The 16,461-nt window shown below is 47.5% G+C and overlaps 1 protein-coding gene across 2 annotated transcripts in view; it reads left to right on the forward strand.

Moving 5' to 3' along the window:
* The window catches only part of LOC137432991 (protein Daple-like), a 115,216-nt gene that overhangs the window by 22,814 nt on the left and 75,941 nt on the right, over positions 1 to 16,461 (forward strand). For both annotated transcript variants that reach the window (XM_078781137.1, XM_078781139.1), the window contains exons 4-11: positions 763 to 832; positions 1,113 to 1,171; positions 1,320 to 1,403; positions 1,629 to 1,751; positions 5,919 to 6,097; positions 10,646 to 10,727; positions 11,077 to 11,235; positions 11,750 to 11,896. In XM_078781137.1, coding sequence (XP_078637263.1) covers positions 763 to 832; positions 1,113 to 1,171; positions 1,320 to 1,403; positions 1,629 to 1,751; positions 5,919 to 6,097; positions 10,646 to 10,727; positions 11,077 to 11,235; positions 11,750 to 11,896 — 903 coding nt within the window. The remainder of the gene's footprint in view (positions 1 to 762; positions 833 to 1,112; positions 1,172 to 1,319; positions 1,404 to 1,628; positions 1,752 to 5,918; positions 6,098 to 10,645; positions 10,728 to 11,076; positions 11,236 to 11,749; positions 11,897 to 16,461) is intronic.

Genomic DNA, 16,461 nt, shown 5'->3' on the forward strand with positions numbered 1-16,461 from the left:
GAATAAGTGGACCCGAGTGGTGAATGAGTGGACTGTTCTCTTCTCTGAAGTTGAATTGCCTTTAACTCGGTGGTCATCAGAAAACAGGGCACCTCAAAATTCAGCAACATCATTGATAAAAGTTAAAAACGATGTGGGGACAACAATGCTTCCTTGGAAAACTCCAGTGTTGTTGGAATTGGCAGTGGATGCTTTGCTTACAATCATCATTTTTTTTTTTTTTTTTTTTTTTTTTTTTTTGAGTTGTAAGATGTAAACTACTGAAGGAATGAGAAGTGGATACCACAAGCCTGCAACTTGACTGCAAGTGTTGTGTGCAAACCCGATGTAATGTTTGGATGCCGTCAAGAGCAACTGCTTGAACTTTTCTACCTTAATCAAGAGCACCAGAAATAATCCGACTTTTGAAATGATTTTCTGTCCTTGCCTTGCCTGTCTGTCACACCCTTTCTGTATAGGACTGGCATATTGACTACTCTGCTGCAAACAAACTAACTTAAATTCATTTTTGTTAAAAAAAATTCAACACCACATAAAAGAACAGCTGATATGACTCCCAGTAAATGCCTGACTAGACATCTCTATAATTAGGACACTACTTGTGCTTGTTTCTCACAGTTACTTGGAATGAATTGCCTATTTATCTCAACACCCACAGCTATCACCTAGTCCCTTAAGGCCACACACTCTAATCACTTACCCCCATTCACTTCCTTTTGGGTGCTTGCTCATATACCTACGTCTCCTACCCACCTGCCACAGGAGGAATTGCAGCAGCTAATTGTCATGCCTCTGCCTGATGTGATCACCATCTCCAGAGACCCATTCACAGGTAATGTAATGTGTAGAGTTCCACCACTAATATCCATCACTAATACGAGTTCTTTACCATTAGTCAAAAGTTGCTACGCTTCCTGGAGTGCCCTGTAGGATGCACACAATCGACAAACCTCCACTTGTATAGTATTTTGTGTGTGGTGCAATCATGCTTTTCTAATCACAAGACTACGGGTGATGGTAGTACAAGATATTGAGGGGTGGAGGGGGCGGGGGGGGGGGGGGGGGGCAGAAATTACTTGATGAGGTACGCTCTTTATTTTGTGGACTCACAGAGCAAAGTGTGGAAGAGTTTAAGAAACTGCTCCTCTTGATGCTGGGTTCTGCAGTGCAGGTTTGTCTCATATTTTTGTTTTTGTTTCAGTTGCTCATGAAGTGTTTTGTTTTTGCTACAACCAATGAAAGTTTGTTATGGAAATGAAAGTGACTTTTCTAATCGTCCGCGCTCTCTCTCTCTCTCTCTCTCTCTCTCTGACTGGCAGTGTGAAAGGAAAGAAATGTTTATTGAAAAGATAAAGGATCTGAATTTTGATGTTCAAGCAGCAATCGTTGCTCACATACAAGAGGTAATGGCAGTTGAACCATAAGATATTCCAAAATTATTCATCATTCACCTTTGGCACTCGTAAAAAAAGACAGCCACATGCCAATGGTCACTTTCACGATGGACAAATGAAAGTCCAGGTAGCTGTTCAAATGTGACGATGCCATTAAAGGCTCAGTTCCACTTTGTGATACTTCCTGTCGATGACAATAATTAGATCGGTTGTTAACTTGACCATATTTCATAGGTCACGCAGACTCCGGAAAATGTACTGGAGTTACGGACAGCAGAACTGTTGGGCGATAAGACTGCGAGAAACCTCCTTTCTCAGCTGCAGAGTCTTGCTGAGCAGAGAGACCAGCTTACAGAGGTAGCTGTTATATTCTGCTGTTTTTGCTCTGTTTAATTGCCACCTAACTTATCATTGTTATCTCCATTCGACCAACCTATCAGAGGTCTTGTTTTGCAAATGTCAGAATCCAGAATTAGAATTGGTTCAACCAATAACTTGGTCTATCCCCGTGGTTCCCAACCTGGGTACCATGTCCCCCTGGGGGTATTTCTCACGGCATGGTTTCTCACGGCATGCCTGGGGGCATGGTGTATTTCTCACGGGGCCATGGGGTAATTTCAACCATACTAAAAATAAAAAAATATATTTTTTATTTATTTATTGTTTTGACTTTGATATTGTTTTTTGTTTTTTTTCCTATTGCAGATTTGATGTTATGGCTTCTGGGATTAAAAAAATTAAGTATCTTGACGAATACATAGAGCTTGAATTCACGTCCATTACCGTGTCTGGCCAAGAGAAACCACAATGTGTGCTGTGTCACGAGGTTTTGAGTACTGAATCCATGAGGCCATCCAAGTTGAAGTTGCACCTCAAGACGAATCACGCACAACATGCAAAGCAGGATCCCGAATTTTTCAAACGGCATGAAAGAAATTTAAAGCGACAGAAGTTGGATGAGGGAGGAGCTTTTCACCAACAAAATGTAGCAACTGTCCAGGCTTCTATGAAGTTTCTCTTGAAATTGCAAAGAAGAAAAAACCCCACTCGATTGGGGAGACACTCATCAAGCCTTGTAACCCTCCTCATTGTCGAACGGGTTCTCGGCAAGGCAAAGGCTCGCAAAGTTGAACAGGTGTCTTTATCGAATAACAGTGCAGCATCGTATCCGTGACATGTCGGAAGATGTGAAACAACAGATCATCAATGAGATTAAGGCGGTGCCTTTCGGCTTGTTTTCTTTTCAACTTGATGAATCGACCGATGTTAGTTCCTACTCCCAGCTACTGGCATTCATTCGCTATGTCAAGGGAGATGATATCGAGGAAGAATTCTTGTTCTGCAGTGCCCTGGAAACAACGACAAAAGCTAACGACGTCATGGAAAAGTTGTTCTTCGATGCGGGAGGAATTCAGTGGGAGAATGTATGCGGTGTCTGTACTGACGGTGCTCCTGCCATGCTTGGTTCCAAATCTGGATTCCAAGCAAAAGTGAAGATGCTGGCACCACAAGCGAAAGGAGCCCACTGTATGATTTATCACTACGCCCTGGCTTGTAAGTCTCTCCCTCTCTCATTGAAGAAAGTTCTTGAAGTCGTAATTAAGATTGTTAACTACATCAAGGTAGGGGCACTCAACACCCGAATGTTCAAGGAGCTGTGCAAAGACATGAACGCGGAACATGAAACGTTGCTATACTATACTGCAGTACGCTGGCTTTCGAAAGGGAATGTTCTGAACCGCGTCTTTGAACTTCGTGCGGAAGTCAAACATTTCTTGAATCTTCAAGGGAAACATGACCTCCTGCAGCATTACGCCAAAGAATTGTGGAACGACCGACTTGCTTATCTTGCTGACATTTTCGAGCAGCAGAACAAGCTGAACCTCAAGCTCCAAGGAATAGTGAATAATATTATTCTTTTCCACGATCATGTCAGAGGATTTGTTGCCAAGCTCCAAAACTGGTGCAGGAAAGTGAACACAGGAAACATTGCTATGTTCGAAAGAATGTCTGAATTGCAAAACAGCGTGGGAAAAGAGCTTGATCCCGTAATGAAAAATGACATTCTTGAGCATCTGCAGTCACTGGAGCTAGAATTTCATAAGTATTTTCCTGATTTAGACGACAATGAGGCAAAAATTGTGAGGAATCCTTTTTCCGTCAACCTTTGCATGGAGAGCATGCCGGAGGCAATGCAAGATGAATTCCTGGGTCTCCAAAACGATTCATTTGCCAAAGACACATTCGAAGAGAAGAGCTTGATGGAGTTTTGGGTGGGAAAGTTTGGAGTGGTTATGTTCGAAAGAATGTCTGAATTGCAAGACAGCATGGGAAAAGAGCTTGATCCCGTAATGAAAAATGACATTCTTGAGCATCTGCAGTCACTGGAGCTAGAATTTCATAAGTATTTTCCTGATTTAGACGACAATGAGGCAAAAATTGTGAGGAATCCTTTTTCCGTCAACCTTTGCGTGGAGAGCATGCCGGAGGCAATGCAAGATGAATTCCTGGATCTCCAAAACGATTCATTTGCCAAAGACACATTCGAAGAAAAGAGCTTGATGGAGTTTTGGGTGGGAATGGGTCGCTACCCTAAAATCAGCCAGATAGCTATCCGGGTGCTTCTGCCATTCTTGTCTACCTATCTCTGCGAAGAGGGGTTTTCCACGCTGTTGAATATCAAATCGAAACAGCGTAATCGGCTCCACGTGGAAGATGACCTCCGCTGTGCCCTGACTGTGACTCAACCACGGATACCCCAATTGGTAGCTAAAATGCAATTTCAGCCATCCCACTGAGTTTTTAATTCACTTTTACGGTGCATGCACCACGTCCCTAGTTTTGATTACCTGAGTTGTTTTCGAATTGTTTCTTTTTGTGAGATTATAACACATTGTGTTAAATACAGACACAACAGAGGTTTTTAGTTTTCACATATTCTTGACTTGGAACCTTTTCATACTGTTTTCTTGTGTGACAGTTCTATTGTATGCTGTCCATAGTGTTGCTACTGATAATATTAAAATCTCATATCAAACATGCATCATTCGAGCGACGTTGCTTTGTTTGCTTCTTCCAAAAACGATGTAGTTGGGAGCCAGTAAGGAACAGAAAAAAAACTATGGAACTAAATGTTCATGTTGGCTACTTGGAATTCCTCATTTTCTGTGTAATAATTTACCAATTCTCATACAAACAAAATAGCCAATTAACGGAAAAAAACACCTCTCAGAATGCACCACAGAGCATCTAGAAATAAAAAAAATTATGGGGGGCATGCCCCCAGTCCCTCACAGCCTGCTTACACGCGCTCCGCCGCTCGTCCCTCGCGAAAGGGAGGGGGGTGCTGGTGATGTGCTCTGGGAGCCAAGGGGGCCATAACACAAAAAAGGTTGGGAACGAACCCCTGGTCTATCCAGTACAATGATACTTCACAACCTCATCGGATCATAGTATAAATTATTCTGTGAGTTTATGTAGGGATTGGGTTTTATGACATTGAAAAGTGTAGTTGGTGATATGAGAAGTGCATTTTTTTTTGTGCTTGGATATTTCTTATACATCATACTATATATAATTTGAGGAGTGTGTTTGTTTGTACTAGTACACCCACTCACTACGGGAGCTGCATGAAGGATCATTCCTCTTTGGGGTATATAGATTACAGCCAATCTTTGGTCAGGTCTCAAGAACATTGGGTGCATGTTAATTTACCAAATTTCTTGTGGAGAGATCGCCAAGTGGTTTAAGCATTCGAGCAAGCACTCCATTCAAAACCGTAGAGGAACGGTTGGCTTGGCAAGCGCTTGCTAGCTGCTTGGTAAATGAGCACAACCCGAGCTTCCTCCCTTTCAGTTTTGCATGAAACAACAGGAGTGAGTTTTAAAAGTTCGCTCCGAAAAACGCCGTGTTAGCAGCAGGAAGGGTCATGTTATTAACCCAAACCTTGTGGGGTATATAGAGTATAGTAGATCTTTGCTCAGTTCTTTAAGTAAAACTTACCTGACTGATGTCAGGATTCCTCCAAAATTTCTTTGTTTAGTGTTATAAACAGCATTCGCGACTATTTAAAAAGCTAATCATACGTGTTTGTGGTTTATAATATTTTTACTTCTGGTCGAGGCCGTTGGGCCTTTGCCCCCACTAAAACGCCATGACAAGCTATTTATAAATGTTGACGACGTTTGTTCAAGGAGGAAAAACCCTTTTGGGAGGTGGGATATTATTGGTATTAATATTGTTTTGCAATAACATTAATATCATGCTATAAGCGACCTTGGAAAAATGCCACGATAAAGCTAATTTAATATTGATATACACCTCAACACGCAACCCCATTGACGGCAATTGTGGGGAAAACCCGCTCGGGTGGGGGGGGGGGGGACGACACCCCCTTGGGGTTGGGGCAAATGAATGCACTACAACCTTCATTGTGTAACCCTTAGTCATCCTGTCATGTGGCCAATGCTTCTAACTCTGTATTGCACTCTTTCTTCCCTCTTATGATCCTGGTATATTCCAAAGACAATTATCGAGTTGAACCAAAAAATGGAGGAATTTCAGAAGACTCATCTGCAATTTCCGAAGTCTCCAGTTCCTCAGCTCACTAGTCCTTTGGGAGAGCTGGGCACAGGTGTTGGTCGGGGTCTGGCTGTGGAGCTTGCAGAGAGCAAGGCCTCTTTGCGGCGACTGCGTCGTGAACTGTGAGTGAGTCGTTCCCTTGCCTTTGATGCTGCCAGTACAAGCGAGTGTTCCTATTGGTATATCTGGTTATGCTCTGCAACCTGCATGTTGTCATGCATGTTCAAGTGGTCACCAAATTGTTCATTCATCACCTCCAAAACATTGCAGATGCAACAACATTGCAGGTCTTCACAGTAAAAATTTCAGGCAATGTTTTATTTGGTGTCATTTTGTTTATGCATGTACTTTTTGTGGAATTTGTAACACCCTCCCCCATCCATTACTCTGGTTACCCACATTAATAAAAGAGAAAGTGTATGTGTCTGTGTCTGTGTGTATGTGTCTGTGTCTATCCGTGTCCGTGTGACTCCTTCATAACTTCAAAACCATGAAACATATCAGGCCAAAACTTTGCATGCATAGTGAGGAAACTCCAAGCGAGTGCATGAATGAAAGCTGTGTATTTGGGTAAATTTAAACATCCCTTTTTGAAGTAATTTAGGGGGTAATCATCATTTTAAAAAAAGATGGTGGTGTGCCATCTGTCACCTCGCACGGGTCTTGAGTCGCTATTTTGTTTCGGCTTGCTCAACAATGCCTTGACTTTGAACAGGCCGCAACGGTTTATGTTGGATGAAGCATTCAAAATTTGTTTTTCACTTTCATCACTCATATCATCGAATGCTGTCGAATTAGACGGGGTTTTTTTGTTTTGTTTTTCCCTGACAGCTTTTCTTTTTCTTTTTTTTCTTCCCTACTCCTCTGAGCTCCCAAGGTTAATTGTGATAAAACTTTATAGGATGACATTTTTATCACTATACATTTGACTAGGGGTGTTAGTCATTTTTCACAATTCAAAACTTGCAACACACGAGCCACCACCTGTCACCATCTCCGAGAAGAGATCCATATATACAATGCTTTATAAAAAGCCCAACTTTTTTCGGATTTCAACCCGGAATCCGATACAATTGGTGAGATGGTGAGCTCCGCTCATCAAATATTGTATCAGATGTGAAAAAGAATTGTTAATTAGGACGTTATAGCGATTGGTAAGATCCATGAAGGAGTCACTGGACCTCTCAAATGTGCTAAGCGCGAATTATAAATAACCCAAAAAGAATACAAACACAAACTATACATCGATTCAAAGGTAGTTCGACTGCTCATCTAATAACATAATTCTTAAGGGTCAAAGAAGAGTTTCTATAAAAAGGCTACCATCTTGGTGGCTAACTCCATATATACAGCCTACAAATTTTTTAAACAAGCTATTTTGATTTGTATACATGTTCTGGCAATTGATGGAAAGATATTCAATATTGTCGAGCCAAAAGCATTACAATATGTTCAATTTTCCTGATATTTCTGATCAATACTTTGCAGCTTGATAAGCAAAATGTTTATCTTTAAATGTGCTTAATTGTGGTAGTCCAATAGATGTATGTTAGATCTTGGACAACAGTGGGTAGCGTTGTGGTTCGGGAGAGAGGGGAAGAGTGGAGGTGAGAGTGGGGAGGTGTGAGAGAGGGGGAGTGAGGAGGTGGGAGAGATGGAGAGAGGGGAGAGTGTGTGGAGGTGGGAGAGAGGGGGAGTGTGGAGGTGGGAGAGAGGGGGAGTGTGGAGGTGGGAGAGAGGGGGAGTGTGGAGGTGGGAGAGAGGGGGAGTGTGGAGGTGGGAGAGGGGGAGTGTGGAGGTGGGAGAGAGGGGGAGTGTGGAGGTGGGAGAGAGGGGAGTGTGGAGGTGGGAGAGAGGGGGAGTGTGGAGGTGGGAGAGAGGGGGAGTGTGGAGGTGGGCGAGAGGGGGAGTGTGGAGGTGGGCGAGAGGGGGAGTGTGGAGGTGGGCGAGAGGGGAGTGTGGAGGTGGGCGAGAGGGGAGTGTGGAGGTGGGCGAGAGGGGGAGTGTGGAGGTGGGCGAGAGGGGGAGTGTGGAGGTGGGCGAGAGGGGGAGTGTGGAGGTGGGCGAGAGGGGGAGTGTGGAGGTGGGCGAGAGGGGGAGTGTGGAGGTGGGCGAGAGGGGGAGTGTGGAGGTGGGCGAGAGGGGGAGTGTGGAGGTGGGAGAGAGGGGGAGTGTGGAGGTGGGAGAGGGGGAGTGTGGAGGTGGGAGAGAGGGGGAGTGTGGAGGTGGGAGAGAGGGGAGTGTGGAGGTGGGAGAGAGGGGGAGTGTGGAGGTGGGAGAGAGGGGGAGTGTGGAGGTGGGAGAGAGGGGGAGTGTGGAGGTGGGCGAGAGGGGGAGTGTGGAGGTGGGCGAGAGGGGGAGTGTGGAGGTGGGCGAGAGGGGGAGTGTGGAGGTGGGCGAGAGGGGGAGTGTGGAGGTGGGCGAGAGGGGGAGTGTGGAGGTGGGCGAGAGGGGGAGTGTGGAGGTGGGCGAGAGGGGGAGTGTGGAGGTGGGCGAGAGGGGGAGTGTGGAGGTGGGCGAGAGGGGGAGTGTGGAGGTGGGCGAGAGGGGGAGTGTGGAGGTGGGCGAGAGGGGGAGTGTGGAGGTGGGCGAGAGGGGGAGTGTGGAGGTGGGCGAGAGGGGGAGTGTGGAGGTGGGCGAGAGGGGGAGTGTGGAGGTGGGCGAGAGGGGGAGTGTGGAGGTGGGCGAGAGGGGGAGTGTGGAGGTGGGCGAGAGGGGGAGTGTGGAGGTGGGCGAGAGGGGGAGTGTGGAGGTGGGCGAGAGGGGGAGTGTGGAGGTGGGCGAGAGGGGGAGTGTGGAGGTGGGCGAGAGGGGGAGTGTGGAGGTGGGCGAGAGGGGGAGTGTGGAGGTGGGCGAGAGGGGGAGTGTGGAGGTGGGCGAGAGGGGGAGTGTGGAGGTGGGCGAGAGGGGGAGTGTGGAGGTGGGCGAGAGGGGGAGTGTGGAGGTGGGCGAGAGGGGGAGTGTGGAGGTGGGCGAGAGGGGGAGTGTGGAGGTGGGCGAGAGGGGGAGTGTGGAGGTGGGCGAGAGGGGGAGTGTGGAGGTGGGCGAGAGGGGGAGTGTGGAGGTGGGCGAGAGGGGGAGTGTGGAGGTGGGCGAGAGGGGGAGTGTGGAGGTGGGCGAGAGGGGGAGTGTGGAGGTGGGCGAGAGGGGGAGTGTGGAGGTGGGCGAGAGGGGGAGTGTGGAGGTGGGCGAGAGGGGGAGTGTGGAGGTGGGCGAGAGGGGGAGTGTGGAGGTGGGCGAGAGGGGGAGTGTGGAGGTGGGCGAGAGGGGGAGTGTGGAGGTGGGCGAGAGGGGGAGTGTGGAGGTGGGCGAGAGGGGGAGTGTGGAGGTGGGCGAGAGGGGGAGTGTGGAGGTGGGCGAGAGGGGGAGTGTGGAGGTGGGCGAGAGGGGGAGTGTGGAGGTGGGCGAGAGGGGGAGTGTGGAGGTGGGAGAGAGGGGGAGTGTGGAGGTGGGAGAGAGGGGGAGTGTGGAGGTGGGAGAGAGGGGGAGTGTGGAGGTGGGAGAGAGGGGGAGTGTGGAGGTGGGAGAGAGGGGGAGTGTGGAGGTGGGAGAGAGGGGGAGTGTGGAGGTGGGAGAGAGGGGGAGTGTGGAGGTGGGAGAGAGGGGGAGTGTGGAGGTGGGAGAGAGGGGGAGTGTGGAGGTGGGAGAGAGGGGGAGTGTGGAGGTGGGAGAGAGGGGGAGTGTGGAGGTGGGAGAGAGGGGGAGTGTGGAGGTGGGAGAGAGGGAGTGTGGAGGTGGGAGAGAGGGGGAGTGTGGAGGTGGGAGAGAGGGGAAGGGTGGAGGTGGGAGAGAGGGGAAGGGTGGAGGTGGGAGAGAGGGGGAGGGTGGAGGTGGGAGAGAGGGGGAGTGTGGAGGTGGGAGAGGGGGGAGTGTGGAGGTGGGAGAGGGGGGGAGTGTGGAGGTGGGAGAGAGGGGGAGTGTGGAGGTGGGAGAGAGGGGGAGTGTGGAGGTGGGAGAGAGGGGGAGTGTGGAGGTGGGAGAGAGGGGGAGTGTGGAGGTGGGAGAGAGGGGGAGTGTGGAGGTGGGAGAGAGGGGGAGTGTGGAGGTGGGAGAGAGGGGGAGTGTGGAGGTGGGAGAGAGGGGGAGTGTGGAGGTGGGAGAGAGGGGGAGTGTGGAGGTGGGAGAGAGGGGGAGTGTGGAGGTGGGAGAGAGGGGGAGTGTGGAGGTGGGAGAGAGGGGGAGTGTGGAGGTGGGAGAGAGGGGGAGTGTGGAGGTGGGAGAGAGGGGGAGTGTGGAGGTGGGAGAGAGGGGGAGTGTGGAGGTGGGAGAGAGGGGGAGTGTGGAGGTGGGAGAGAGGGGGAGTGTGGAGGTGGGAGAGAGGGGGAGTGTGGAGGTGGGAGAGAGGGGAAGGGTGGAGGTGGGAGAGAGGGGAAGGGTGGAGGTGGGAGAGAGGGGAAGGGTGGAGGTGGGAGAGAGGGGAAGGGTGGCAAGAGGGACCCGGTGTTGCCCAGCAATAACGGGTACCTTTGCTAGTCGTATATATATAATAATAAAGTGGACGCATATGCTCTCCTTTGGAGTGGACTTGTGTTTGCCAACACTTGCTTAATAACATTAAAGACCCCATAATGCCTTTTGCAAACAGTAGGTAAATGTATGTCATGAATTCCAAATTTCTGTCCTGATATTTGCAACAATTTGTTAATATTAGCAACAACTGTGGGCCACAGGGAAGAGAGAAATGAGCAGCTACAAGAGAGTCGCCACGAGCTGGAGGTCTTATATGCAGAGCGTAACCGACTGCAAGATGAGGTAGGCTGTTTTGTTGGTGAGAAAAGTTATTCCACACCCTACTTTTGGGTGTGTAATTATTTTTTTTAAAGCGTCTAATCAATTGCATCTTGGATTTTGAAAAACTATTGTTGCACAAACTGGATATTATTGCTTCAAATTCAAGCTGTTTATGCACACCTTCATTGTTTTTGGAAAAGTTTTTCTCCCCATGAACATCGATCGACATGAGCTCATAAAAATGTTTGCATTTGCATTATTGTTGGTGTAACGTGGAACATATCACGTACAACAATGGCACAAAATTACCATTGTGTAATTGTGGTGACACTGGATCTTATGCACATTGGGATCGGTTTGTCAATGACAGAACAGGCGCCTGGCAACCGGCGGGCGTTTGGCACAGGCATGGCGGGATGAGGCAGACTCGCTACGGGAAAAGGCTGCTCGTATAGATCGACTGGAAATAGAATTGGCCCGATGCCGGGACAACCTCAGGGACTGTGACTTCTACAAAGCTCGTGCAGAGGTGGGAAATAAGAACAAAACTATCCGGTAGCCTCGCCAGATGTCATTCACTGTCGAAGCAACTTCCTGCATGGGAATGTGCTGGATGATTTGCTAAATTGTCTTCCTGGAAATGATTTATAAAGAATAATATTTGTTGTTGTTTGTTTTTGTTTTTTTAGCCTGTCTGTTTTCTCTTATGTCCCAAAGTGTTATATTGTTAATGTAAGGAGAGATTATTCTGAGCATTGTGAATTTAGTTTTTGCTGATGCTTTCTCCAGTATGATTAATCTCTTGAATGATTGGTCAATCCATTTTCGCATCAATGATGTGCTGTGCAATTGAGGCATCCTGCTTCACTTTCCTTACTTTCCCCCTTTTGAGATTTATTTAGGGGGGGAAGGGGCAAGGGGGTAGAAGGTGCAGTGCTCATAATATGGATAGTTTACCTTGGTTTGCTACAGAAAACTTTGAGATTGTTAATTGAGAAAGTAAAGAAATACAAACGTTTATAATCTTGTGTTGTGTGATCAAGGAGCTGCGGAAAGACCTGCTTATTCTTCTGGAGACCAAGACACTGTTGGAAGAGGAATTGGAGAGTGCCCGTTCTCGCTGTGATCGACTGCATGAGAGTGAGAAGCAAAATATGGCACTGCATGACCGAATCCATGACCTTGAGGCGGTATGTTTTCATGGTGGATGTTGATCCTGTTGTTCATCTTCACTTCATGAACAGCATCTGTAAAATGATCATCCACCTATTTATTTATTTTTTCAATTCATAGAACTCAGTGTAGAGTTCATAGAACACGATACCGCATGCAATGTTACACAAGAATATACAAGGAAACTATATACTAGTGGGGGGGCCAATGTTTTCCCGTTGAATTCAAATGTTAATTTGTGGACACTGGTTGGGTTGTCTTTAGGGATGATAGAAGTTGTAGAAAAAATATGTCTCCATTTTTTTCAAGTTCTTTATAGCGGCCATTTTGGATTATCAAAATGGCGTTTGTTGAAAACCGAAATTGTCATTATCTTGGCTTCTAAATGACCTAGAGTGTTAATTTTGGTGTCCAAATGTACATATTTGCGGATACTTAATCCAATAAACACACATTTATACACCTACATATGATCAAAAGGGTTCTTATGGCAGCCATCTTGGATTTCTTGGTGTTGATGCGCTCTGCAACAAACGTGTTATACGCTTTCTGACCAATCTCATCTTGGTTGCAGACATCCTTCTGTACTTCAGCTGGCATCACCACCTTGGTGATGATAGTCGTCAGGTCTTCACCCTCATGCGTCATGGGATTCATGGACTCTCTGATCACATTCTTCAGTCGACGAATGCTGTCTTCCTGCCGAGCCCAGACTGTGGTTGATAGGTCGTGGTGCTCCTTGCGTGTAGCTGATTGTGAGCCAGCCATCTGACGGGCTTCTTCAGCAAGCCTACTCAGCTCTGGTGCTGTCAGAAAGAACCTTTCGCGGGCACTGGCATTCTGGGTAATGCCCACAATACCCCCTGTCACCTTCATGATCCTGTTGATGTGCTCCAGTGCATGGTCCACACCTACAGCACAGAAGGGGATTTCATTCTTATGGACACTGAAGTTCCCATCCATGAACTCTTGGTAGATCCCTGGATCTGTCATCTTCAGGGCCTTCATCTCTGCAAGGTACCGGGGAGTCAGCCTGGCATATTTCTGTTTGTCATGTGCAAAGAAGTATATGCACATCTCATCCAGTGAAGACAGGTGAAGCTCAAATTGTCCATCACGGGTGGCATGGATGAATGTGTATATCAGCATTATCATCCGCATGTAGCGTCGCACAAACTTGAACAGTGGACTCTTGGCTTCCTTCCTCTCATCAAACTTTGCCATGGCCTCCAGGACTTCGTTTGACTCGAGGACAGCTAGCATGTTGTTCTGCGCGCTTGTCATCTCCTCTCGGTTGTGTAGATGACAGCTCTGGGCAACCTGTTGTGCTGACTGGGTACATGGGCCCCTCAGATGGGGATGCTCTTGGAAGAATTCGTCCACATAGAGGTCGAAGAGGGCTTGGACAGTGGTGATGTGGGCCTCCAAAGCCCTCTTCATGTGCTTGGCTTCCAGTATTTGTCTGGTCGTTGTTGGGCCATAGATATCAGCCTCAGACCAAGCCTCGTCAAGACCACTGTCCTCTATGGCATTCCCAGCAGCCCTCAGTGCAGCCATCACAGTGTGCATCTCCCCTAGTCGCAGTACCCACTTGCCTTTGCAGTCATCTCTGGTCATCTCCAGCTGTTTGGCTCGCTCATACAGGGCCATGTCTAAGGTGATCACTGTCTTCCTATCGGGACCCATGACCATGCAGTTGATTTGCTGTGTCTGTTTCAAGACTGTTATCAGTGTTTGCCATTCATGGGCTGGTGCTGCTACCAATGGCAGGGCGTTGACCTCTGTCAGAGGCTTCGAAGAGGAGAGCAGTGAGTTGTAGGCTGTCCAAGTTGGGATATCGTGATGCTTGATCCTACTGCCAGGTGGTTGTTTTGGATCGTGGACGAGTGACCCAACAGGGTCAGCATGCTGGGGTTCTGCAGCTTGCAGCTGGTCATCTGGTGGGATGATGTCGTCTTGTACGTCCTCAGCTTCAGCTGTTCGCATGATTGTGCGTGAAAGTAGCCACACTGTGTCCGTCGCAGAGTACGGCTTGGTGACATCTGGGTTTGACCGTGTCTTGAAGCTATACGTGGTACCTGTGGCAGATTGTTTGTTTGGTGCTTGGCAAGGAACAAAGTCTGGAGCAGTCAGAACCTTGAGTGAGCGGTGTCTGGCCTTTCGGTCATGTAGTGTCAGTGTTCTATGTTCATCTGTGGAGGGTGCATGTTCCCGTCGTTGGTAGAGTGCCCAGGCTGTAGCATGGAGTGTCCGCTTCCCATCAGGTGTGTCTTCATTGAAGTCACTGTTGTCCACTGCAAAGAAGACAAACGTCCCTATGCGCATGGTTCTTGGAAAGTATACACCCTGTTCTGTCGTAGACTCTATGACTGAGTTGGCCAGCTGTGTCTCCAACCGCAAGATCCGACTATAATCAACAGACAGACCGAACCCATGCAGGAAATCCAGAAGCTTCTTGTTTCTGGTGGACTGATGGACTACAATGGCAACGGCAAGCTGCTGTGGCCATTCTAAGCGATGGCGGAATGGTGCATCTGGCTCTTTGGGCTTGTACGTGACTTGGCGTTTTGACTTGTAGCCGTACATGATGTTCTGACTGATGGTTATAACATCTCGATGAATAGTGGCTGAGCGCATAGTCTCTGGCTCAATGCTCGTGGCTGGTCCTTCCAGTAGCCAGCGGAGGAAAGCATAGAGTACTTTGGGTACATGCTTTTCAGCATCATCAGTGTTCATTTCTCCTTCAAATTGCCATGGGTGCTTGTTCTGACAAGCAATGGCACTGCGGAGAACAGAGGCACTCTCAAACAGTTGTTCGATGTTTTTTTCATTTGTCTTCGTCATTGCATCTTCGACAGCTGCATCACGCACGGCAGTGGAGAATACACAGTCTGACTCGTTTCGACGTTTTGGTTTCATGAAGTGAACGTCATCAATGTGAGAGTTGATTTTCTCCTTCATGCCTTGGGTAGTAGGTGATGGGACATTGTGCACACCATTATTGTCAAGAATCCTGGAGTAAACCGACTTCAGGTCAGACATGTTGAGAATTTCACCAGCTTGGAGTAGAGAGCGAACAAGGCTGACAAACTCAATGTCTGCGGCTATTTTGATAACATTAGTTTCTTGCAGTATGTGTTCTTTGTCATCACTTGATGTCCCACTCTTGGGAGCACGTTGGACATTCTGCACCCAGCATGGGAGATGATACTTGACGTCGATCGCATGAGCATCATGTGCACTGATGGCAGCACTCAGCTGAACTTTCCACTTGTGGTTGCTGCCTTCTTCAACAGCTTTCTTCAGCTGTTTACCTGCGTTGAACGTGCATACAACATGTACACTTTCCTTAGTGACCTCTTGACAGAAGAAACAAAGGTCTCTGTTGAATGGAGTTGATGATGAACGTGTGAAGCGAAGAGTCTCGTCTTGCGTAGAACCTGAGGTACTTGCAGCGGCAGGTGCAGAAGAAGGACGTCCACACCTCTTATGAAGATGCTGGGTGTCGCCATGTTCGCAGGCTTTCTGGTGGCGAACTCTAGCACGCTCCAGGTGAGCAGTGTTGCATGTAGATCCATAACATGCCCGGTGCCACTTTGCTTTATTGTTCCTCAAGTCAGTGGCAGTGAAACAGCTTAATCGTTCGCTGATCTGTTTGAAGTCGGCATCACCATATCGTGCCCTCTCCTGGATGAACTGGAGAAACTTTGCATATGAGCCCAGTGCTGGCTCAGTCACTAGTGCACCTTGGGGATCCTGGCACTGAATGCAAAGTGTGAAATCAGTTTCTTTCTTGGTTTTCTTGCTTTTTGGCTCCATCATAGCTCAGGGTCACGAATCTGGAACATACAAATAACAAATAACAATTAAGATAGATGTGCATTAAGTTAGATTTTGGACACTGGTTCGGCTGTGCCATAAAAACCTATTTTTATCCCTTGTAGGTTATTAAAGAAGGTTTCATTCAATTCTCTATCCCCAAAAATGTACAACTGGACACCAGAATCGAAACTCTAGGTCATTTAGAAGCCAAGATAATGGAATTTTACGTTTTCGACATCCGCCATTTTGAAAATCCAAAATGGCCGCCATAAAGAACTTGAAACAATTGGAGACATATTTTTTCTAGAACTTATATCATCCCTAAAGACAGCCCAACCAGTGTCCAAAAATTAACAAGCAATTTCACCGGCATTTCAATCTGCTACATTGGCCCCCCCACTATACAGGAGGAGGGCGTCTGGCCCATCATGCCTACACCACATTGACATCAGACCAATTTTATCCATCAAAACGACACAATTTAATTTGGGGATGAGGGAAGGAATATGACTGAGACAATGTGGCATGTCTAGGGATATCCCAAGGGTGGGAAAAAAAAAAAATTGGGAAATATATTTATTTTAATTATTTTAATATTTAAAAGAAAAACATTCAATGTCCATTGTGCTGAATACTTATTCCGCACTTTTTTCGATACCATTCCTTATCTTAAACATCCCTATCATATCCCCTTGCAACCGCCTTCTTCGTAATGCATAAAGCCTTGTCTCCCATAGCCTCTCCTTATAGCTGAGTCTAG

The sequence above is a fragment of the Myxine glutinosa genome, chromosome 1, assembly GCF_964187855.1.
Source record: "Myxine glutinosa chromosome 1, kmMyxGlut1.1, whole genome shotgun sequence".
Taxonomy (NCBI): Eukaryota; Metazoa; Chordata; class Myxini; order Myxiniformes; family Myxinidae; genus Myxine; species Myxine glutinosa.